The 26,256-nt window shown below is 44.1% G+C and overlaps 1 protein-coding gene and 1 long non-coding RNA gene across 3 annotated transcripts in view; one reads left to right on the top strand and one right to left on the bottom strand.

Annotated features, from left to right (window-relative positions):
• LOC141108474 (opioid growth factor receptor-like) overlaps positions 1-26,256 on the bottom strand; it is a 68,749-nt gene that overhangs the window by 12,151 nt on the left and 30,342 nt on the right. For both annotated transcript variants that reach the window (XM_073600107.1, XM_073600106.1), the window contains 3 exons: positions 16,425-16,473; positions 12,302-12,380; positions 1,569-1,635 (listed from right to left, as the gene is read on the bottom strand). In XM_073600107.1, the coding sequence (XP_073456208.1) occupies positions 1,569-1,635; positions 12,302-12,380; positions 16,425-16,473 (195 nt within the window). The remainder of the gene's footprint in view (positions 1-1,568; positions 1,636-12,301; positions 12,381-16,424; positions 16,474-26,256) is intronic.
• The window catches only part of LOC141108475 (uncharacterized), a 56,384-nt gene that overhangs the window by 6,225 nt on the left and 23,903 nt on the right, over positions 1-26,256 (top strand). The gene's annotated exons all lie outside the window — the stretch shown is intronic.

A 26,256-nucleotide genomic window follows, 5' to 3' on the forward strand; every position in this document is an offset into this window, starting at 1 on the left:
CCGCTGTTTGTATAGGTTTAAATTGTGCCTGTGAAATGGTATCTCCCATCGAGAGATGCCTCCTACGATGTGCGCATGCGCCCTGGTTACGTCGGCAAATCAGCTGTTGCGCTGCTCCGTACGACGCATGCGCAGTACATCCCGGGTACTATTCGATGGGGGGCACATCTCGACAGAACACTGGCTGATTATGACCAGTGATTGGAGAGATTAGAAAACTTGTCAGGGAAAAATCTAGCTTTTGAGCTGCTGACCTGTTAAAAGTATGCTAATAAGGAGTAGAGGGTTTCATCTGATTTCTCTGGCTGCATACTTGTCTCAGCTCAGAGTGGAGATGTGAGGAGTCCACTGCTGGCTTAATCTGGCCATACACTAGTAGGTTTTTGTTTGAAATTTTTTGCTTAACCACTTCAATACTGGGCACTTTCACCCCCTTTCTGCCCAGGTCAATTTTTTAAGCTTTCAGTGCTGACGCACTTTGAATGACAATTGCGCATTCATGCAACATTGTTCCCAAATTAAATGTATCATGTTTTTTAAACAGATAAAGCTTTCTTTTGGTGGTATTTAATCCGTATTGGGTTTTTTATTTTTTGGTAAGCATTTTGAAAAAAAGTTTTTCTTCGCTTCTGTTATAAAATTTTGTAAAAAAAAGTAATTTTTCTTCTTCACTGATGTGCAATGATAGGCGGCACTGAAATTCAGGGCACTGATGACACAGCGGTAACAGAGTGTGCCCGATGCGTGCCGCAGGTGGCGTGGTTCTGGAAGAATGTCTAGAACTGGACGACTGTGCTGTAGCTGTCTTTTGGCTATAGCACGGTCATTAAGTGGTTAAAAACAGTTGTTTATATAATGGTCAGTGAGGTCAAATCGATATTCATTTTTTACCAAGAAACAGACAAGAAAAATCCAAAAGAGCAGGATGGAAATGTTTTCTCCAACAAAGGAATTTCTAAGTTTGTGGTTTTTCATTCGGGAAAGTCCATTCAATCCAAAGTCAATTGTTAAAAGCAAACAGAATTTTGAAGTACCTTTTTGAACAACATTTGCCAAGTCATTGAATGTACTGAGAATTTTCATACAAATGTTTGTAAATCTGCTAGTGCATGGTCAGTTGTCAATGATTTAGGATTGTCATCTTTCTCCTGATAGTTTACCTATAGGTAAAACTAGGTGGACTCAGCCCCTAGCTTCTTATGTTTTTTTTTTCTCCCTGCCGTATTTCTTGACTGTCCACCTGAGAGCTCCCACTCGCCATTCAGTGTTCCAGCTCCTTCTGGTACATTCTCCATAATAGAAAATAAAAGACAACCTTATAATTGGCTTAACTCTCCAACATCTACCGCAAACTGACACTTTAAGCTCATCAAACCCTAAAAAATATATAAAAAAATTTTTATTCTCTTATTTTACAATTTAAGGTATTTGGGGTAAGAAAAGGTCTCAAATATGCATCCGTGTTATGTACAGTATACACATGTTAGTGTTCTATGATCCTACAGAACAGTATACACAATCCAGAGTCTCAAGATCTAAGGAATGCACATTCCACTAGAGTACTGTACCTCAATCTCATGATCTGTCAGCCGTTTGGCTTTTGGATTTCTCCCATGATTCTGCAATGGAAACAGCCTGCGGTGAAACAGGCATTAAACAAGTTTAAAAAATCAACCTTTGTAGGAAGAATCTATTAATAGAAGTTACAAACTGTACATATTTGTGGAATTTACTCTTGCAACGCATGAACTGAGATGTCTGAAATGTATTTAAAAGGGATCCAAAGCCAAAACTTTTTGTAGAGTAGAGAAGTGCTAGAACCTCTGACAGTATCGTATTGGTGTTTGTGTCCCCATTCACGCTCTGCGTTTTTGTCCTGGTGAGCAGGATAGGGTAGGGCGAATAGGGTATATATACACACTATTGTGGTCAGGCCATAACTCGGACCCATAACAGAACCATTAGAGTCTCCCTGTTTCTCCATATTAAAAGGCTTTTTTTTTTTTCTAGGGGGGCTATAGGGAGCGTTCTCATTTCTTGAAGCACTTTTAGCAATCTAATGTGTCTCCAGTCTATGGCTGTCTCCTAGAGCAATCTCCCAAGGTTTCAACAACTCCTGTCTTGCAATCTCTGATTTTCTACTGTAGCATGTTTGCTGTTTCTGGTCATCTTCTGTAGCATGTGTCAGTCTCTGACCATCTTGTGTAGTAGTATGCCTGTCCTTTTTGACTAACTCCTGTTGCATGTCTGCATTGTCTGACAACATTGTGTTGAATTCCATTCACTAAATATTAAGTGCAGTCCTTTAGTGATGTCAGAGGCCAGGCTTAAAGGAGAATTCCAGGTTTGATTTAACTTTTAATACTATAGAGTCTGGGGCTGTAGAGTTGGCGTCTAGCGGTGCTATCCATAGACATGAGGACTCTGCTTGTTTTGCTTCTTGACATATGCAGCCCGTTACCAGGCTCTTTACAAAAGTCTATTGTTTATAGTTTCTTCCTGATTGGTATAAATAGGCGAAGAGCTAAGGGCATATGGGAGTCCGTTGTGTCCCCAGCATACAATTTAGCCCCGGATGGGGTAAGTATTGCAGGTAACCTAGAAACCCCCTATCCAGTTCTCTCTTGCCTTCATACCCGGAAGTGTTTTGAGGTACATGTTGGAATGCATGTTAGTGTGGATGGGGCCCTGTTACCACTGTGTGTGAGAGTGACAACGTTGTTCATTCTCATTTTTAACCATTTTATATTGGTGCTTGGAGGTGTGGGCCAATTAATATTTTTTCCAAATTGTGTCAATAAAGTCAATACATTTTTCACATGATATAATATACCGTGGTTGGTTCACTGTACATACCTTTTTTGTAGGGTAGCCAGTCTAGGCTCCCCTATGTCCCCCTTCCTTGTCTTTGATTTAACCTTTAATAGTTTGTTTGGACCAAGCTGATCCAAAGGAACTTCTTCCTTAAATAATACATGCGTCCACTGCGAGCAATGAATATACACTGTATTTGGCATCGGCTAAATACGACAAAATTGAGTTGGGCTGAGTGCTGCTCAGCCATTCATAGAAAGCCTTATAGTTTTATCAATGAATACAAGGCTTCCTCTAAATGGCTGAGATAGAGGTACAGGTGAATGATGTCATGATCTCCACACCAGCCAATCAGAGGAAGCCTTGTATTCATCATTCATAAATACAAAGCTTCCTGTGAATAACTGAGCAGCACTCAGCCTGACTTGTCTGTGTTTCGGGAACAGCATAGGAAGTCCCTGTACAGGTGCCAGAACACAGCGCTGTGTTAGAGTTTCTTTTTAAGATTTTTAAAGATTCCTTGAGATATGATACAGCCATATTAAATCAGGTAGCCCAAGCAGCCAGTAAGTACCTGTGCCTCAAATAGATCCCTGGTTAGTAAACTGCTTAAGTCCATTCCTGTGAAATTTTAGTGTTTCTTTGTCAATTACAAAAAAAAAGTTTTAACCTATACTTTTTTTATATTTTTTATATAAAATGTTACACCAGTCAACCAGGTTTTGCAAAGCATTCTCAGTTTTGTAAAGATATAGCACAGCTGTAGATATTTTCAACTCTATCTAAAAAGTGCTGTAGTGGGGGCGTGGCCTAGCGCATGGAGCCGTAGGTCGCACTTTGCAGCAGCTCCCGGTCCTGCAGGTCTCCACGAGGCTATAATTCAGACATTACGCCTCACATCGCCTCCATACCACACCGATGGGCAAAGGAAAGCCCAAGGAACACCCCAAGCCCTCCAGCGATCGTACCCAAAGTGATCTGGGCAAGTTTGTGACCCGGGCTTCCGCAGCCTACAACGCTCAGGGGAAGCCCAAGATGGCGCCGGCACCTCCGTCCCCCGCCCGCTCTGAGCCCTCAGACGCCATGCAGGTACGCTCCAGAGGCCGTTCTGCCTCGCTACCAGACTTAGAGCCCTCATTGCCCTCATAGCCCTAACAGCCCCTACTGCCATTCTCAGGCATCCCTGAACTCTGGGGACGGATGGGACATAGAATCGCAGATGCGATCCCTCCACACATACCTGCGATCCCTCCCAACTAAAGCTGATTTTGAACATTACATCTCCCGCATGGGGAAAACTTACAAGTAGGAGATTGCAGAGCTTAAAAGAGATATGGGGACCCGCATAGAGGACGTGGAGCATAAGGTATATGCAATACTTTTGCAATCCCACGAGGAAACTTTAAACTCCCATACTGTCCTGATACAGCAGCTCATGTACCACCTAGATGACATTGAGGACCGTAACAGACGGAACAATATTAGAATCTGTGGTATCCCAGAAATCATTGAGCATAAAGACCTGGCAGGGGCTGTGACTACAATTTTCAATCAGCTACTCCAACAACCCAAAGACACCCACATTGAACTGGACAGAGTGCACAGGACCTCAGGCCCACGAAACCCTGACTTTGCTTTTGTCCAGGACACTTTATGTAGGGTCCACTTTTATAAAGTAAAGGAAAACATCATGCGAGCTGCTAGCACACAGGATTCCATCAGGCTTAATGACACCCCTGGTATGCTACTTCCAGATCTTTCCCGCCAAACGCTAGCCATGAGACGCTCCTTGAAGCTCCTAACTTCACTCCTGCAAGAGAGGCAAATTAGATATCAATGGCGCTTTCCATTTCAACTGCGAGTTTACCATGAGGGCAAGACGGCCCTCTTCCGCACTCTGGGAGACCTGCCACGATTCCTGAGCACCCTGGAGCTTCCACAGGTCTCTTTGCCAGATTGGCCTCTTCCAACTTCCACCCCTGGCCTCCCATTCAATCCGCAATGGCAGAAGTCCGGCAAGCAGAAGCGCCCCAGATCTTCACCCCAAAAACTGCCTGACAATTGATGTCCACTTGAATGTAGTACTCTACCTTTTTTCTTTTCCTGCTCCTTCAATGGAGTAGAGCTCATTCGCTCACCCCCAGAATAGGGCCCCGACCCTAACACCAGGTTTTCTGGTCTGCTGACCTAGAACTGCACACAGACTTTGTTCTCTGTTATTTTTACTGTGCCTTTCTCCACGTTTTGTTCTTCGCAATTTTTTCTCACTCCTCACAGTTATAGGTTAACTGTTTTTGCTGTGGAGGGGGGAGAGGGGAGGCGGGTTGGTGTTGGTATGGGAAGGTTTGTTTATTCCTACATTTTTGATTTTGGTTTCTTCTTTATTATATCCATTTTTTCTTTTCAGGTATATATTTACTACACTAATGCTTTCCTTCCACACTAAGCTTCAATTGAACCTGCCTGAGAGAGAGTATGACTGCCACCTCTTGTCGTCTTCTCCCACCTCTACAGCATCGCATGTACTATCTTAGTGCATGAGAGGCCCTCGATCCTTGTTGGGCACTTCAACCATAGTGTGGAAGAAAGGCAGATGTGCCAGGCTAAGCCCATCACACAAGATACATGGTTAAGGTTGTATGTGAGCGTTGTCACTAGGTTACTATTGTTGTTTATACGGTGGGGACCCCGGGATCGGCAGGCGCTCCGTGCGCTTACCACATTTAAACCCCACATAGGACCAATAGCGCTTATTACTGCACTGTTTTTGTTGGCATGTTTTTTTTATTTTTTATGCCATTATACTTCATGATTATTTTCAGGTTGCCACTTTGTGGTTTCACCCCTCTCTTTTACTTGTGTCTTTCAAGTTGGCTCTTTATGTCCGCCCTTCGGATGTACTCCATTTCTACACACTGGAGACGGTTTCTGTCCACCTTTCTTGATTTCCTCAGTTCCTTCTTTCCTTTTCTTTCACTGTACTTACCCTCTCTGTCTTCCGCTCTCCTCTTCCCCTCCTCCTGCCCCCCTACTGAGCAGGCCCTGGGGCACACATGGGTCATTAGAGATCTAGCAGAGGAATCTGGGCACTCTTCCACTCCATCGCTTCCATGTCTCCATTAGATCATATAACTTTAGCCTCCTTTAACTGCAGGGGCTTTAATATCCCAGAGAAAAGGAGCCAGGTATTATATCACTTTCATAAAGCTAAATCCCAAATCTTACTCCTAAAAGAGACGCATTTTAAGAGCTCGGCCATCCCAACCCTGAACAAACCCCATTACCACCAATGGTACCATAGCACCAACCCACTTGCTAAGTCCAAGGGGTGTCAATAGCTTTTCACAAATCCTTTCATCCAGAAGTTCTAGACTCCTCAATAGACCCTGCAGGTCGTTTTCTTTTCCTTAAACTAAAATCTAACTCTTCTATTTTCACAGTTGCTAATGTATATGGACCGAACCAGGACCAGGGGAGCTTTTTTTCTATGATCATAGACAAATTACTCTCGTTTGGAGGTCCCTGTTTCATTCTAGGTGGAGACCTCAATGTGACCCTCTCGCCAGCCGTGGACATCTCCTCCGGTAAGTCCTCCATCCCACACTCCACCCTTACACACATAAAATCACTCTTGCACTCTACCCAACTAGTGGATGTTTGGCGGGTGCAACACCCATTCGAGAGAGATTACAGCTGCTATTCGGTTGCCCATAATTCCTACAGTCGTATTGGCTATTTTCTCATGTCCCAATCCCTACTTGATATTCCTCTGCAGGCGTCCCTTGGTAATATTCTCTGGTCGGACCACGCCCCCGCACACTTAAGCTTGGCCCATCCACCCAAATCCCACAGGACATTTTCATGGCGCTTAAATGACAACCTATTAAAAGATACCCCTTGTGTGACAGCTATTGAGCAGTCGATCCGGAACTTTGTTCAAGATCACCGCTCAGATGACACCAACTCACTCACTAAATGGGAAGCCCTGAAATGTGTGCTACGGGGAATTTTCATCCAACATGGCGCCCGGCTAAAGAAAGCTAGATCGACCGATATCACCAGACTGTTGTCTTCTATCCATTCCCTAGAAATTGCACACAAGAAAGACCTTAATCACGGGACCTTTGTAGATCTCTCCAATGCCCGCAGAGAATTGCTCCGCATCTTAGACGCAAACACCCTTATAGCTAGAGATAAAGGACGAAACCGCCATTACATGCTGGCCAATAAGTGCGGGCAACACCTGGCTAAGGTCCTCCATCCTCGTCCTCCACGACGCCCCATACCATACATTTGCACTGCTGGCCAACAAAAGATTCGAACTCCCAGGGGCATTGCAGATGCTTTTTAATTACTATTACCCTCAACTATACAATCTCCCCACACGACCTGAACAGTCTCAAGAACACGATACACGACTCCCTGACATGGAAAATTACATTTCGGAAACGGCCTTACCACAAATAGATCCTTCTGCTTTCACAGACCTAGATGACCCCTTGACGACATCGGATTTTCTGTTAGCTATTAAGGGATTGAAACCGGGAAAATGCCCAGGACCTGATGGCTTCTCCCCCAGATTTTACAAATCTTTCGCCCATTCCCTAGCCCCACTTCTTACTGCGGCGTTCAACTATTTGGCTCCTCATCCACTTCATTTCAAATCTTGAACGGAACTAGGCAGGGGTGTCCTCTATCCCCCCTACTTTTCATTTTAGTGATGGAACACCTGGCAACAGCCATTAGACAGAATAGCAATATAACGGGATACAGACGCCATCATCTGAATATAAACTTTTGCTCTATGCCGATGATCTCCTCGTTTATATTCAACAACCTCATACATCACTATCCTCTTTAATGCAGGAGTTTCGTAGATTTGGAGATCTGAGCAATTTTAAGCTTAACATGTCTAAGACAGAGGCCCTCAACATATCCTTACCACCCTCTACCCTTACACAAGTACAGACCAACTTTCCATTTCAATGGGGATCAAAGGGCATTTCCTATCTTGCTATTATAATCCCATCCAACTTGTCAAATCTCTACAATCTTAACTACCTCCCCCTTCTATCACGTATACGGAAAGAGTTAGATACTTGGAACTCGACACCGCTAACCTGGTTTGGTCGCATCAATACACTTAAAATGGACACCCTCCCTAAATTACTCTACGTATTCAAGACGATACCTATAATTATCCCTAAACAATTCTTTACCTCTCTGAGATCTATGTCCAAACGCTTCGTCTGGCAACAAGGAATGTCCCCCATCCGCCATACTTTAACATACCCTAATATACGAGGCGGAGTGGGTCTCTCAGACTTTGAAATGTACCACAGGGCTGCCGTCCTCTCTAGGATCCTCGAGTGGTTCCCTCGCCCATTCCCCAAGGCATCCACTGCCATAGAACAGGATCTCTCCATTTCTGACCTTAGGGCTTTGCTTTGGGGATATGGTGAAAAACTGTCTCTCCTATCAAACTCTTCCCTATGAACGACTGCGGCACTATACCTGTGGTACAAAAAGGGACTATCAACAGTGCTGTCCACAGACCCCTCACCACTTACTTCACTTTTTGATCATCCTAATCTCCCCCAGGGAGTGGGATCCAACACAGTGGGCTCATATTTACGGGCCACCTGGCCCACTGCAAACTCATTCATACATCCAACTGAGGGTATACCCGCTCTACCGGGAGACCGCAGTAATTGGCTTACAGCTCTACGTATATCCTTTTTTTGCTCTGACCTGTTTTCCTCCGGCCACATACATAGACCTCTGACTGGCTACGAGCAGCTGTGCTCTCTCTCGAAAACACCTAAACATTTACTATCCACTATTTACAAATTACTACACTCACTGATCCACGATCAACTTCCACCTTACACGAGGAGGTGGGCTACGGATCTGGGAAGGGACTTCTCACTGGTTGACTGGCAAAAGTCATTCCACTTCACACACACACATCCTCCATCTCTTGTTACACACAAGAGAAGAACTTTAAACTTTTGGCTAGGTGGTACAGGGACCCCCAATCACTCCATAGAATTTTTCCATCCACCCCTACGTCTTGTTGGAGATGTGGAGAAACAGATGGCAGCTATCTCCATATATGGTGGGACTGCAATGCCATACAGCCCCTTTGGTCCCAGGTCTTTGCCATATATAGTAGCCTTTACGATAGGCCAACGGTACGTACGACAGAAGTAGCACTGTTGTCCATGCTTCCGGGCTCCATACCCTCGCAAAAACGAACCCTACTTCGATTTTTTTCTTTCAGCAACTAGACAACTTATACCCCTCTATTGGAAAACCAATACTACGCCGCCTCTGTCCTCTTGGGTCTCTATTGTCAATGATATTATGCGAATGGAAGAGATGATAGCCCTTGATAATGATACCTTTGATAAATTCAAAACCCCATAGCTTATCTGGATTGATTATTCCACCTCAGATACCCTAAAAACCTTGCTAACACCACCTAATTTAATGGACTCTGCCCAGACCCTCCAATGTGCTGCACCAGGGCCTGCTCATCTGTCTTGACTTCCCTCACCCCTACCTATTTTCTACCCTCGTTTCCCTCCCTCTCTATTCCTCTCTATCCTCTTCTTCCCCTCTCTTTCTTGATTCATGTAACAAGGCCTTAAAACAAGTGATTTTTGGTTGTATTATAGTATGGATATTTTACAATTTACTACACAGAAATCAAGCCGAACTAACATATACTTATGTATCTATATTGAACCGGCCTATATCCAAAGTATGCTAAATAGGCAGACTGGCTTTTTTCATGTTATTGATGTATTGAACGTACTGCTGTATATTTTTTGGCATTGTTTTACCTTGTAAAACTTACAACCTGCCTTCAGGTTTCTTCAAGGGTGCCTTAGCAGAATGCCTAAAAATTGTCCAGCGGGTGGATCAAGCCTGCCTTTTACTTATACAAAGCCACAGGTTAAACAAACCTTTATATAATCACTTTAAAGACTAAGCCTTTTTCTGACACTTGCTTACAAGTTAAAATCTGCTGGAAAACTACTTAGGACTTCCAAACATCATCCAAACATTATGTATGTGTGTGTGTGTGTGTGTGTGTGTGTGTGTGTGTGTGTGTATATATATATATATATATATATATATATATATATATATATATATATATATATATATATTTTAGCAGAGACACTAGAGAATAAAATGGCGGTTGTTGCAATATTTTATGGCACAGCGGTAATTGTGAAGTGGGGAAGGAAAATAATAAATGGTTTTCGAAACTTTTTAACAATAAGTATATGAAAAGTGTGGCGTGCATTTGTATTCAGCCCCCCGGAGTCAATACTTTGTAGAACCACCTTTCGTTGCAATTACAGCCGTAAGTCTTTTTGGGGATGTCTCTATCAACGTTGCAAATCTAGAGTAAAATTTTTGCCCATTCTTCCTGGCAAAAACAGCTAAAGCTCTGTCAGATTGGATGGAGAGCGTCTGTGAACAGCAAAGTCCTGCCACAGATTCTCAATTGGATTTAGGTCTGGACTTTGACTGGGCCATTCTAACACATGAATATGCTTTGATCCAAACCATTCCATTGTAGCTCTGGCTGTATGTTTGTATGTCCTTGTCCTGCTGGAAAGCGAAGCTCCGCCCCAGTCTCAGGTCTTTTGCAGACTCTTAACAGGTTTTCTTCTAAGATTGCCCTGTAATTGGCTCTGTCCATCTTCCCATCAACTCTGACCTGTTTCCCTGTCCCTGCTAAAGAAAAGCATCCCTACAACATGATGCTGCCACCACCATGTTTCACGGTAGGGATGATGTGCTTAGGGTGATGTGCAGTGTTCGTTTTCTGCCGCACATAGCATTTTGCTTTTAGGCCAAAAAGTTAAATTTTGGTATTATCTGACCAGAGCACCTTCTTCCACAAGTTTGCTGTGTTCCCCACATGGCTTCTTGCAAACTGCAAGTAGACCTTCTTATGGCTTTCTTTCAGCAATGACTTTCTTCTTGCCAATCTTCCATAAAGACCAGATTTGTGGGGCAGATGACTAATACTGTGGACAGATTCCCCCACCTGAGCTGTGGATCTCTGCAGCTCATTCAGTTGCCTGGGCCTCTTGGCTGCTTCTCTGATGAATGCTCTCCTTGCCCGACCTGTCAGTTTAGATGGACGGCCATGTCTTGGTAGGTTTGCAGTTGTGCCATACTCCAGTTTCGGATGATGAATTGAACAGTGCTCTGTGAGATGTTCAAAGCTTGGGATATTTTCTTATAACCTAACCCTGCTTTAAACTCCACAACTTTATCCCTGACCTGTCTGGTATGTTCCTTGGCCTTCGTGATGCTGTTTGTTCACTAAGGTTCTCTAACAAACCCCTGGGGGCTTCATGGAACAGCTGTATATATATACTGAGATTACATTACACACAAGTGGACTCTATTTACTAATTGGGTGACTTCTGAAGGCAATTGGTTGCACTAGATTTTTGTTAGGGGTATCAGAGTGAAGGGGGCTTAATACAAATGCACACCACGCTTTTCAGATATTTATTTGAAAAAACTTTTTAAAACCATTTATCATTTTCCTGCCACTTTGTGTTGGTCTATCACAGAGATCTCCAAACTACGGCCCTCCAGCTGTTGCTGAACTACACGTCTCATGAGACATTGTAAAATTGACATTCACAGACATGACTAGGCATGATGGGAATTGTAGTTCCTGAACAACTGTAGGGCCAAAGTTTGGAGACCCCTGGTCTCTCACATAAAATCCCAATAAAATACACTTACGTTTTTGGTTGTAACATGACAAAATGTGGAAAATTTCAAGGGGGTATGAATACTTTTTCAAGGCACTTTTTATGCAATATTTAATATATACATGAAATGTATTTTATTTATTTTAGTTCTGTGCATAAGCTATAAGTGAATAACTCTGACAGGGGACAACAGATAGGAGGTGAATATTGCAGCAAGAGCTGCTTTTTATATTTCTTACAATGTTGGGTAACTTATTTTTTAAAAGTGGAATTGCACTTTAAAGTAGAAGTAAATTGATTTAAAAAAAATATTGCTGACAGCCAAGCTTTTTCTTTTTCTTTTTTTTAAGACAGCATCTTTATCTTCTGTCACCGATGCTTCTACCAGCTTGTCAGCACTTTTTTCCACTAGTGTACATTAAGCCGCGCACGTACCATCTCAAGCCTGTGGAGGGACAAAAGAAACTTCCATGTGTATGGGTGCAAGTTATCTAATCCAGGCCTGGCCATTCAAGTGGCCAAAGACCCCAAACTCAGAAAAAAACTGAAAGAAGATGGAGGGAAGCCCTGACATTGTGGTGCTGGAAGGGACTGCTTTGTTAGGTCTGCCATGATGTGCTAATATGCTGTGTATGCTTGCACATCGTGCTAAAAAAACTCCCGAGGGCCCAAATTTTCAAATTTAGTTTGGTGGTTTTACTTCCGCTTTTAAGTAATAAATGATAACTCACCATTGAATATAGGAATGATTCACCTCCAGCCTTTTATAATCATCTTTCCATTTAGTAAGCAGGTCCTCTATATTTACACCTATAAAAGAAGAAACCATTAACATTGTTCATACAACCACAAAAACCCAAAGGTAACACTGAAATCATTGTGGCCTGTAATAACCAGTTAACTGCTTGCCTTCATTAGCTTAAAGAGGATCTGCACCCGCCACCCCTGTTTTTTATTTTATTACATCCCCCCTTACCTTAAAGCGGAGCTTCACCCAAACAGGAAAGTTTCGCTTTAAGGCCTCCTCCCCAGCTTCTGTTTGTGAAACTGAGCTTTTGGGGAGGAGGGGGGAGCAAGTACCTGATTTTGACAGGTACCCGCTCCCACTTCCGTTTTGGTCGCTTTAGGTGATCAGAAGTGGAAGTTCTCCATCCCAAAGTCTTCTGGGACACATGACAGGTCCCAGAAGACTTTGGGACCAGTCACAGAGCGCAGCGCCACTCTCCCATGCGCAGTGGGCACCCAGCTGTGAAGCCGCAAGCCGTCACAGCCAGGTCCCCATAGTAAAGATGGTAAAGATGCTGGTGCTGCCGAGGGAGGACACTGGGTGAACAAGGCTGGGGTGAGTGCACCACTGGATCGTGGGACAGGTAAGTGGTTGGTTGTTAAAAGTCAGCAACTACACTTTTTGTAGCTACTGACATTTAATAAACAAAAAATGACTTGAACTCTGCTTTAAGGTGGTATCTGCAGAATTCAGATACTTGCCCATCCAGCGGATCCAGCAATGTCACGCTGAGATCCTCTCATGCCTGGCCACAGCTCTGTCCTGCTCCGCCATGTGCTTTCTGACGTCATTGAGAGGCCCACCAGCTCTTCCTGGTTCAGTGGGCCGGCCTCCCGATGACGCTCCACCTTTTGTGAATAGAAGGCTATGCCTCTTGGGATACGTTACGTACATATCCCAGGAGGCACAGCGGGTAGTGTGCACTTCATTTGCCTATGGTGACTGATGTGCATGGAGAGGCAGGGTCGGACATTTTTACAAAAAACGGTAGAAACAATGCATTACATACAGCAGATGGAAGGAGGGGTGGAGTGGAGGGAAGTAGCGGAAGAGGATGAAAGTCTGCTTTAACCTGCACTAGAAAATTAGAGCTGGTAGGGAAATGGTTGTTGTGCATATCCATTTAGCTTTTCTCTGCTCTTCTATTCAATAGCTTTTTAAAAATGGCAGTGGCTATAATAAATTTGAACTCGGCATTAATTTGCCCCCCCCCCCCCCCCCCAACTATTTTCGTAGTTTTTAAACATTCCCAACCAAAAGCTCAAAATAAAATATTCACCCTAATCTGTTGGTCTCTAGTCTTCTATCTTTTTCACTACAGAGCAGGAATATCTATCTTTGGGTGTCCACGTCGCTACCTAAGTGATATGGGCACTTCCTATTGATGTCCAGTGGCAGGGTCCCCTCAGACTGCACAGCCTGATGAAATTGGGAAGAGGCAACCATTCAGTGCAGGCACAGACTGCAGCACTGGATCCACTGGGCATCATTTCCAAAAGTGGCACCGGCAAAACATGCACACGGAGGGAGATGAGTGGGAAAAATAGGCTTCTGAAGATGCAGCATATATTTTTTTCACAAGCTTTTCCCAGAAATGGGCTTTAAGGCACCAGGCTCCCATGGCACTCCTGAATGATGACTCTCTTTAGCTAAGCCTTGCCCCTTGTGCCATGTGATTATTTTAGTAAAAATTAATGCTAGGCTGTATTGGAACCAGCACTTTATATCTATTTTTTAACAGTACAGGGCACTAAAGAGAGAGGAGAAATGGTTTATGTTTTCTTTATCTTCTGACTCCTCTACATCCCCTACACCCAAAAAGTCCTCTTGATGAATTAAAGCCCAACTGCAGGAAACTTGAAAATGATCCCTTGCAGTTGAAAGATGAATTGCTCATTTTGTCTAGGAGAGAGAATTGCTTTTACCTAACCTGATCCTTAGCTCACCCAGCAGGTGGGATTCCCCCACGCTCCAATGGTGAACTATCTCTTTGAATTATCATGCCCATTGCAAGACTATACATCCTGAATTGCTCTTGATGATATTAGGACCTGAGACAACTGGAATGTAGGGTAGAAGATGCTGCATGGACCAGTCTAGCGGCACAACAGATAGGGTAGGTAAACCTATTTTATTAAGTCTCCTAGACCTCAACAAGCAATTAACCCTCTGCTGTGTGGGTGCAGCCCCACTGCAAGGGATCATTTTCAAGTTTCCCAGAGTTGGACTTTTTTAGCCACAATTGTCCAGAGGTGGATAGGAGATGGAAACAAAAAAGAAAAGTTATCACAATTTATAGATTTTAAGTCTTGGTTCTCCCACTCCTAACCCAGCTGCCCTAAGCACTGACAGCAAATGCCTAATAGTACAGTGCCTTGAAAAAGTATTCACACCCCTTGCAATTTTCCACATTTTGTCATGTTGCAACCAAAAAGTAAATGTATTTTATTGGGATTTTATATAATAGACCAACACAAGGTGGCACATAATTGTGAAGTGGAAGGAAAATGATAAATGGTTTTCAACATTTTTTTTAAATAAATATATGAAAAGTGATGTGTGCATTTGTATTCAGCCCCCCTAAGTCAATACTTCGTAGAACCACCTTTCGCTGCTATTACAGCTGCAAGTCTTTTTGGGGATGTCTCTACCAGCAGTGACGTTTTTGTGCATTCTTCTTTGCAAAATAGTTCAAGATTGGATGAAGAGCGTCTGTGAACAGCAATTTTCAAGTCTTGCCACAGATTCTCAGTTGGATTTAGGTCTGGACTTTGACTGGGCCATTCTAACAAATGAATATGCTTTGATATAAACCATTCCATTGTAGCTCTGGCTGTATGTTTAGGGTTGTTGTCCTGTTGGAACGTGACCCTCCAACCCAGTCTCAAGTCTTTTGTAGACTCTAATAGGGTTTCTTCTAAGATTGCCCTGTATTTAGCTCCATCCATCTTCCCATCAACTCTGACCAGCTTCCCTGTCCCTTCTGAAGAAAAGCATCCCCACAGCATGATACTGCCACAACCATGTTTCATGGTGGGAGTGGTGTGTTCAGGGTGATGTGCAGTGTTAGTTTTCACCACACATAGCGTTTTGCTTTTAGGCCATAAATTTCATTTTGATCTTATCTGACCAGAGCACCTTCTTCCACATGTTTACTGTGTCTTCCACGTGGCTTCTCGTAAATTGAAAATAGGACTTCGTATGGCTTTCTTTCAACAATGGCTTTCTTCTTGCCAGATTTGTGGAGTGCACTACTAATAGTTGTCCTGTGGACAGATTTTCCCACCTGAGCTGTGGATCTCTGCAGCTCCTCCAGAGTTATCATGGGCCTCTTTGCTGCTTCTCTGATTAATGCTCTCCTTGCCCGGCCTGTCAGTTTAGGTGGACGGCCATGTCTTGGTAGGTTTGCAGTTGTACCATACTCTTTCCGTTTTCGGATGATGGATTGAACAGTGCTCTGTGAGATGTTCAAAGAGTGGGATATTTTTTTATAACCTAACCCTGCTTTAAACTACACAACTTTATCCCTGACCTGTCTGGTGTGTTCCTTGGCCTTCATGATGTTTGTTCACCAAGGTTCTCTAACAAACCTTTTGTGGGCTTCACAGAACAGCTGTATTTATACTGAGATTAAATTATACACAGGTGGGCTCTAGTTACTAGTTACTAATTAGGTGACTTGTGAAGGCAATTGGTTCCACTAGATTTTAGTTGGGGGGTATCAGAGTAAAGGGTGCTGTATACAAATGCACGCCACACTTTTCAGATATTTATTTGTAAACAAAATTGAAAACCATTTATCATTTTCCTTCCACTTCACAATTTATGTACCACTTTGTGTTGGTTTATCACATACAATCCCAATAAAATACATTTAAGTTTTTGGTTGTAACATGACAAAATGTGGAAAATTTCAAGGGATATGAATACTTTTTCAAGGCACTGTATATACAGTACCTACTGAACAAGGAGACAGAAGTAGAAAAATAAACTAATTATAGTTATTGCCAGGAGATATAGAGAATGCTAAAAAAAAGGTTCTACAGTTTTCCACAATCATCACTGACCATTTGGCTCAAAATGCTTCTTGTTTTGATAGAAATCCAGGTTAGGAGTCTGCTTAAGAAGAAAAAAAACTTAATTGGATAACGTTTGATATTATTTTGACTATGAAATGTTTCTCCTGGCTGAATTTATATCTGCTTGTAAACTGAATCGATCTGATATTTACCAAAATGATTAGAATGATATTATATAAAAGTTTAATGTTGAAATTCCAGCTAAACCGCTTAATATACAGCTCAGATACATATATAGTATGTCCCAACCATATACTGTAGATCAGGGGTCTCCAAACTTTCTAAACAATGGGCCAGTTTACTGTCTTTCAGATTTTATGGGGGGCCAGACTGTGACCATTGGGAGTAAATTGTCTTGGCATCAGTGGAAGTATACAATGCATCTTTGGTGTCCATGGGAGGAATATTGCCCATCATTGGTATTAATGGGAGTAATAGTGCCCCATCATTGGTATCAGTGGCAGGAATAGTGCCCATTATTGGTATCAATGGAAAGTATAGTGCCCCATCATTGGTGTCAGGAATAGTGACCCATCATTGATGTCGGTGTCAGGAGACCACTGCTGTAGATGATTAGTGCATATATTTTTTTTAGACAAATGCAGGACTAGATTTCCTTCACTGCACAGCCTTTGAGCACATATTGTATATTCTATTCCCTTATTTTATATTGGGAATAAATAATTTAAAAAAATCAAACTCATTGCTTTTTCCTGTAATTTTTAAGTACATAGTATTAATGTAATTTGCACACGTCTGTACTTTTACCGCAAAATATAATCAACAAAGTTAGCTGATTAAAATTGTATCACATAGTGCAACTTTTATGTAGCATAGTGGAATAGTTTTACAAACTGAACATATGCTTTTAATTTTAGGGAGCTTGATTTGTTTCAAAGCTACATCACAACATAAAATTTGACATACCTTTTGGCAACCATGAGCGCCGCGTCCTCCGAACTAATAAGGAGAGGGACCTTGCAGCTTGTTATCAGCGCTTAGTTCAAAAGCCTGCATCTCTGATGGTATGGGGGTACATTAATGCATATGGAATGGACAGCTTGCACATGTGGAAAAGCACCATCAATGTTAAGATATATCCAGGTTTTAGAGCAGCATATGCTCCCATCCAGACATCTATTTCAGGGAAGGCCTTGCATATATTAAACAGCATACTGCATCAATGAAACCAGCATGGCTTTGTAGTAGTGTCTGAGTGCTTAACTAGCCTGCCTGCAGTCCAGACCTTTTAACCAAGTGAAAATATTTAGCGCAACTCCAGCAACTGGCCTCCTCGGTTCCCAGCCATTTACAAAGTGTTGTTAAAAGAGGGGATGCTTGTCAGGTCACCTGAGTCCAGGTGACAGATGCACCCCTTTGGGGTCAGGAGTGCACCGCTAAGATAGTGGACCCTAAGGCTGACTGCTGCGGATGGAACTCGGGGTGGTTCAGGAAGGCAGGTCCCCTGGAGCACCAACATGGATCCCACAGGGAGTTAGAGCATAAATTCCCCAGGGCGCGGAGTCTAAGAGCCAGCAGGTGTTCACCAGAGCCTCTAGTGGTGAGGATGGACTGGGCTGCAACTGGCTCCAGGTCGCGGCCCCCAGGGACCCCCAGCTCACGCTCACGGTAGACTACAGGAGGATGGAGAGGAAACAGCAGCCCAGGACAGCAAGGGATAGTAAGGAGGTAGCCAAATGTCGGAGCGACTAGCAGACAAGGATAACAGAGAACACACCAAAGGTCAGGGTCACAGGCAAACAGGGTTAGTTGAGAAGACACCAAAAGGTCAGGGTCACAAGCAGACAGGGATAGTCGGGAACACGCCAAGATCCGTAACAGAGACAAACTTAGAGCACACGGCAAGCAGGAAACAGGAAGCCAAACACACAATATTGCAAGGCAGGTTTAGAGAATACAGTGTTAAATAGTGGTTCCTGTTGAGGCTAGGGTGGAGCCACACTGAGGGAAGATTACTTAAGCATGCAGGCGTGAGAGTACAAGCCTCAAGGCTGATACACAGATCAGGTAAGAGACAGGTCATGAAAGTATTACTGCAAGGTCATGACAGTACCCCCCAGCCTTGGGGTCGTATCTATGTAGGACCTCCGGAGTTCTGTACCAAAATAGTAATATTTTATAGGACGTCTCCCTCTGCTCTACACATCGTGAGAATTTGGACGTATCTTCCCATATTTTCTGCCATTGAGGGATGGGGATGGGTTGTTCGATGATTTGGGACCATTTCTTCATGTAGGTATGGGGATCTGGAGTTTAAAACAAACCGGATTCAGCTTAGAAATTATATTGTAAGGACCAATGAATCTCAGGGCAAACTTGAGAGAAGGAACCCGGAGTGTTCCTGGTAGAAAGCCAGACTTTGTCTCCTGGCTGTAGAGAAGGCGGCTTACGCCTGCGACGGTCAGCAAAACTTTTGAATTTGTTGACAGCTTTCTGGAAGGAATCACGAATGTCAACCCACATTGAATTGAATGATTCCTGAATGGTAGCCAAAGCTGGGATGTCGGAAGAACAGGTCATAGGGAGAGGGAGCTGAGGATGTCTTCCATAAACAGTGACAAAGGGTGTCTTCTGAGAACTGACGTTGACATGATTGTTGTGGGAGAACTCTGCCCACGGGAGTAGTGATGCCCAATCATCGTGATGAGCCGAGACCAAGGTATGGAGAAAGACCTCCAACTCCTGATTAACCCTTTCAGTCTGGCCATTGGATTGGGGATGGTAAGAAGAGGTAAAATCCAAGGTAATGTTGAGGGATTTGCAAAAGGCTCTCCAAAAGAGAGAAGTAAACTGAACACCCTTGTCCGAAACGACATGGGAAGGGACACCATGAAGATGGAAAATCTCTCGTAGGAAAATAGGAAGCAAGGCAGGAGCTGAAGGGAGACCAGGGAGAGGAACAAAATGGGCCATCTTGGAGAATCGATCAGTTACCACCCAAATGACCGTATTCTTCTCAGAAGGGGCAAGATCGTGATGAAGTTCATGGCTATGTGAGACCAGGGCTCCTTGGGAATGGGCAAGGGCATGAAAAGACCAGCAGGAGCCTGCATGGAGGAATGGGCACAGACATGACAAGCCTTAACCTAGTCTTTGACATCCGAACGGAGAGTAGGCCACCAGTAGTGGCGACTGATGAGGAGGAAGGATCGAAGAAACCCAGCATGACCTGCCACCTTGGAGTCATGTCCCCAACGAAGGATCTTAACTCTTAGTTCAGTGGGGCCGAAGGTCTTGCCAGTAGGAATTTTTGACTTCATGGTGGTAGAATGGGCAAGGATGCATGAAGTAGGGATAATCGGCTCAGGTTCAATGGTAGGCTCCTTATCCTGAATGTCAAAAGATCTAGAGAGTGCATCAGCCCGACTGTTGCAGGAACCGGATTTAAACGTAATGGTGAAGTTAAAACGGGAAAAGAAGAGACTCCACCTGGCTTGTCTGGGATTCAATCGTTTGGCATTCTGTAAGTACTGCAGATTTTTATGGTCAGTGAAAATTGTTATGTGGGGGACCCTCCAAGAGATGACGCCACTCCTCCAACGCCAATTTAATCGCAAGAAGTTCCCTATCACCAATAGTGTAATTCTTCTCCACCTGAGAAAATTTTCTGGAGAAAAACGCACATGGTAGACCCTTTTTCCCAAAGGATTGAAGCAGCACGGCTCCCACCCCAGTTGAGGAAGCGTCCACTTCAATAAAAAATGGATCCCCTGGATCAGGTCGCCTCCAACAAATGTCCAGAAATGAAGGCGTTTCAAATCCTAAAAGGCAGAGAGCTTCGGGGGAACACTCCTTGGCATTAGCACCCTTCTTGGTCAAGGCGATAATTGGCGCAGCAATAGAGTAATTCCTAATGAACTGCCTGTAATAGTGAACCCAAAGAAGCGCTGCCTGGCCTTGAGGCCGGCAGGAAGAGGCCAGTTGGTAATGGCCGAGACCTTCCCAGGATCAATACGAGGACTGAGGTTAGAGACGAAGCATCCCAGAAACAGGACTTCAGAACATTCAAAAGAACATTTCTCCAGCTTGGCGTACAGATTATTTTCTCGAAGGCGCTGAAGTACAATCCGGACATGGTCTCTGTGAACCGACAGACTATCTGAAAAGATGAGGATGTGTCATCCGGGTAGATGACAACAAATTGGTAAAGCAGATCCCTGAAGATTTCGTTAACAAAGTTTTGGAACACTGCTGGGGCGTTACACAAACCAAAGGGCATGACCAAGTACTTGTAATGTCCATCTCTAGTGTTAAACGCAGTTTTCCATTCAACCCGTTCCCATATTCGGATCAAATTGTATGCACCCCTGTGATCCAACTTGGTAAAAACAGAGGCACCTTTCAACCTGTCGAATAGTTCCGATATTAGGTGTAGGGGGTATCAATTTTTGATCGTTACTGCGTTTAGGTCTCGGTAGTCAATGCAGGGTCTTAGGGTACCATCCTTTTGGCAACAAAAAAAAGAACCCTGCTCTTGCAGGCGATGAGGATTTCCGGATGAATCCTTTTTCTAGATTTTCCACAACATACTCGGACATGGCCTGGGTCTCTGGGAAGGAGAAATGGTAGGTACGACCCCTGGGTAGAGCTGGAACAAGGTCAATGGCACAGTCAAAGAACCTGTGAGGAGGAAGCACCTCAGCAGACTTTTTACAGAATACATCCCGGAAATCACTATATGCAGCGGGAAGGGCAGAGGATACTGAGGTGGTAGCTATGGGAAGTCTCCCCTTTAGGGGGCAACCTTGAGTAGGCAGGAAGAGAAACAGGAGGGACCCCAAGCCAGTGCCATCAATCGCCGAGACCACCAATGGAGTGGTGAGGGGCAAAAGGGTAAGGTTCATGGACGATGCAGTTCTCCAGTCCATGAAGTTGCCAGCGGCTCCCGAATCCAGATAAGCCAAGTGGGAGGAAACGCCAAAATGAAGAAACACCGAAAGGAGGGGACGAGAAGATGACTTTTCTGGGTCCAATACTCCACCTTCCAGATGTATTACTCGAGCTTTTCCTGGACGAAATGAGCATGTGTCACGAAAATGACCTTTGCCCCCACAGCAGAGACACAGGCCCAGAGTTCTGTGCCTAGCACGTTCCTCGGGGGATGGCCTGGTCTGACCCAGCTGCATGGGTTCCTCAGCCAGCAGGAGATGCTCCACAGGATGAAAAGAGGGGAACTCGGGCTGACTAAGGACCAAGGAGTGCTGGCATCGCTTTTCTAGGGTCCTTTCCTGAAAACAAATATCAGTCTGGTTACACAGGGAGATAACTTCGTCCAGATCAGTGGGGATGGTTCTTCCTGCTAATTCGGCCTTCACTCTATCAGAAAGGCCATGCAGAAAGGTTGCGACTAAGGCCTCGTTGTTCCAGCTCAGCTCAGCCGTCAGTATGCGGAAATGAAGAGCATACTGTCCCATAGAAGCAGACTCTTGGTGGAGACGTAAAAGGGAGCTGGCCGCTGAAGAGACACGACCTGGTTCCTCGAAGATATTCCGGAAGAGTTTCAAAAAGTTAGAGAGGCTGGAAACCACTGGGTCTTAACTCTCCTACATAGGGGCAGCCCAAGCTAAAGCCTTGCTGGACAGGAGAGAAATAATATACGCCACCTTTGCCCGATCAGACTGGAAGTTTTGGGGCTGGAGTTCGAAATGAATGGTACACTGGCTAAGGAACCCTCTGCAGGCCTTGGAATCCCCAAAGTAACGGGACGGAGCTGGTAAGTGCAAAGGGTTAGCGGCTGCAACTGTAAGCGGAGCTGATACGGCAGCCGATTGCTGTTGTGGAACCGGGGATCCTAAGGAGGCTTGAAGTTGTTAAAGCGGGAAGCTAAATCCTGAAGGAATCGCATCATCTGGGTCTGATTTAAATTCCTGGGTCTCGAGTCTGTAGACTATGCCCTGTAGCTGATCATCGGCAGGTAGCGCCACATTAGCCGGGTCCATGGCCTTGCAAACTGCCAGGTCACCTGAGTCCAGGTAACAGATGCACCCCGTTGGGGTCAGGACTGCACCACTAAGATAGTGGGCCCTAAGGCTGACTGCTGCGGATGGAACTCGGGGTGGTTCAGGAAGGCAGGTCCCCTGGAGCACCAACACAGATCCCACAGGGAGTTAGAGCATAGATTCCCCAGGGCGCGGAGTCTAAGAGCCAGCAGGTGTTAACCAGAGCCTCTAGTGGTGAGGAAGGACTGGGCTGCAACTGGCTCCAGGTTGCGGCCCCCAGGGTCTCCCAGCTCACGCTCACGGTAGACTACAGGAGGATGGAGAGGAAACAGCAGCCCAGGACAGCAAGGGATAGTAAGGAGGTAGCCAAATGTCGGGGCAACTAGCAGACAAGGATAACAGAGAACACGCCAAAGGTCAGGGTCACAGGCAAACAGGATAGTCCAGAACATGCCAAATAAGTATGTGAGAGTCACAGGCGCATATATACCTTCAATATATTAGGTGAATAAACCTAAATACCAATTTGGTTTAAAAAAATCCACCCAAAATGAGTGATATAAAATAAAATAAAAATACTGTCGACTGCGCTACCCTGCTACTTTAAAATTAGATGATGCAATCGTTATTGCGAAACGCGTAGAGGCTGCTGGGAATTTTTTTATCACGTCGTTACGCTACTTCCGGCTGGACGAGAGCGAGGTGTGGAACGCAGGCCGGGCGAAAACAAGGCTTGCACCGCACGCCGGCCCAGGAACAATAACACGAGATCTTTTCACCCATTACTAACCGTTGGAACAGCTTGGTGCCGGCTTATGAGCACCAGAAAATGTGAGTGTATAGTCTTTTGTATCTATATTTAAATAAATATCAATTATATATTGCGCAATGATCGCTGTCTTTTTTTTTTTTTTTTTTTTTTTTTTTATGAGGATGGATATGGCTAGCCTATAGCAATTGGGGTCAGCAAGGAAAACGTTACAGGTGGAGTGGTTATCCCTTCTAAATGAACCAAAGGCGCATACTTACCAGCATCCGGTGAGTGTTCAATTCATGTGGTGGTGGCATTGTCACTCAAATGGTGGAAGTGTCACGAGGAGAAACGGATGATTAATCTGACAAGCACAGGAATTTCTTATCCATAAAGGACTGTTCACAGTGCACCTTGTAATAATTAGCACATTGCACATAGCACAAATTGGACAATATAGTCCTATAATTTTTAGTAATTATATTCTAATGTGGTTTTATGAAATTTTTGTATTGGCACATTGCACTTTTAATTATTTGGACATTATAAGTTGGTATACTTTTGATGTAGTATGGAATTTTGGTTGCACAACTGATTTGGGTATACACAGAATCCATAAAGAGTGGTGTATCTAATTTTAAAGTAGCAGGGTAGCGCAGTCAACAGTATTTTTATTTCAGAACACGCCAAAGGTTAGGGTCATAAGCAGACAGGGATAGTCGGGAACACGTCAAGATCGGTAACAGAGACAAACTTAGAGCACACGGCAAGCAGGAAGCCAAACGCACATAATTGCATGGCAAGGCAGGTTTGGAGAACACGGTGTTAAATAGTGGTTCCTGTTGAGGCTAGGGTGGAGCCACACAGAGGGAAGATTACTTAAGCTTGCAGGTGTGAGAGTACAAGCTTCAAGGCTGATACACAGACCAGGTAAGAGACAGACAGGTCATGAAAGTATTACTGCAAGGTCATGACAATTCTACACTGTGGTAAGTGGCCCTGTCCCAACTTTTTTGAGACGTGTTGCTGCCATCAATTTCAAAATTACCGATTTTTATTTTATTTATTTATTCTTTTTTTCCCTTCTATAAATGGTACATTTTCTCAGTTTAAACATTTTAATATTTTTCCTATTTTCTGTCAAAAAATATGGGTTTGAGATTTGCAAATCATTGGCTTATGTTTTTACAGATTTTACAGTGTCCCAGCTTTTTTATTTTGTTTTAATTACACATTCTTTAACATTATTTTCTTACTGGCCACTGACAAGATCCATACTTCTCATGCAACCGTGCAACAGCAGATCACTTCTGTAAGGATAGGCTGGACAGAGCTCCAACAGCACTGTCCAGGCCTTTGTACTGAAGGGAAGTGCCATGCTCGTATGAAGCGATTGGAAGCCCCGGTACTGATTGCGTCAGCTCCTGGGCTTGGTGCTGGATCACAGCAGTCACTGAAAGCCAATGGTTTTGCTAGTGTCAGTGGATGCCTGCAAGAGCTGCGGAGTCTGGACACCATTACCTGGGACAAAAAGGGGCTTTATACTGTTTTAGATCTGTTTTTTTCATTATATACAACCCACAGACATGACAAGGGGTACACAGAGTACCAGGGTTTAGCTAAGGAAACAGCACAACAGCTTTCTTTGCTGCTTTATTTATCTTTGCTTTATTTATCTGAGGCCAAGCCCTCTGATCTTAAAATGGAACTGAACCCAGAAAGCTGTGCTCAGGGATTGGCAGGCGAAGGGCAAAAGCTTTGTCACCTGTATTTCGGATGGTCTCCTTTCAGATGATTGTTTCCCATTACTAACTTAGCAGGCCCTGTTCTGCACTCTATCTTTGTGTGGAGTCAGATGCTATTTTTCAGGTGGAATTGCGTACAAAAGGCAGATCTTTCAGGGTACTACTTGGGTACCAGTAACATTCTAGATCATCTCTATAACATAGCATATCTTCACTTTCCGAGTTCAGGGACGTTCTGTTTTACGTCTCTAGCTACTGCCTGACTCTAAATTTCAATACAGCATAGGGATTTACCAAAAAAGCATAGGGAATAAACTATTTAGTCTCAGGGAGCGTAAGAAGACACAGGGCCACTTAATGAAATTGGAGGAGAAATGGTTTAACCTTAAACTGCATAGGGGGTTTTTTACTGTCAGGGCAGTAAGGATGTAGAATTCACTTCCGCAATTTAGTGGTGTCAGCGGGAAGTATTGATTGATTAAAAAAACTCTTGGACGGGCAAACACAGTATACAGAAATAGGTGAAATGATTTATGACATGAACACACACACAGGTTGAGCTAGATGGACTTGTGTCTTTATTCAACCTTGCCAACCATGTAACTAAAAGTCTGTCATTCTGCTCCTATCACATTTAAAAAAAAAAAAAAAATTACACACCCCTCTCTGTATTTAAAAAATAGTGTCAAGTAATACTTACCCTCTCTACGCTCCAGTGCTGTCCCTGACTTCCTCCTCAGTACATTGCCGGAGGTCTTCTTTAGGGCAGAATGACAGTGTTGGTGGTCAGGTGGTGGTACGTTGCTTTAAAGCCCAGTTCCAGCCAAAACGTTTTATTTTGTTTGGAATAGAATGGGGAAGAGTCGGAGAACCTGTAGCCCCATTACAGTGTAGCACTCTTCCTGAAGGGGCCTCTGGATATAGCATCTTCCAAGTTAGAAGAGAGGATGCCTGCCACAGACACAACTCCAAGCACACCCACACACAAGCTCAGTCTAGGGCAGAGGTAGGCAACCTTAACCTCCCTGGCGGTTTTCCCGAGTGTGGCTCGGGGTTAAAATTCAGGACCATTAGCGGTAACCCCGAGCCACACTCGGGATTACATCGCAGGATCCTGGTGCCTCCTTACTTACCTTGTCCCCGGGATCCTGCGATGTCCCCCGCTGTGTCTGCGGGCTCCGTCCTCCTCCAAAGCCTCTCTGTGCCAGGCTCCGTTCCCTGTGAGCGGCGCGACGTACGGGGGCGGAGCCTGGCGGCAAATTCAAAAAAAGTGTAAAATCATAACACATACAGTACTGTAATCTTAGATTACAGTACTGTATGAAATGATTTCACATCCCCTTTGTCCCCAGTGCTTTGGCCCA

This window comes from Aquarana catesbeiana, linkage group LG09 (assembly GCF_042186555.1).
Source record: "Aquarana catesbeiana isolate 2022-GZ linkage group LG09, ASM4218655v1, whole genome shotgun sequence".
In the NCBI taxonomy this organism is placed as follows: Eukaryota; Metazoa; Chordata; class Amphibia; order Anura; family Ranidae; genus Aquarana; species Aquarana catesbeiana.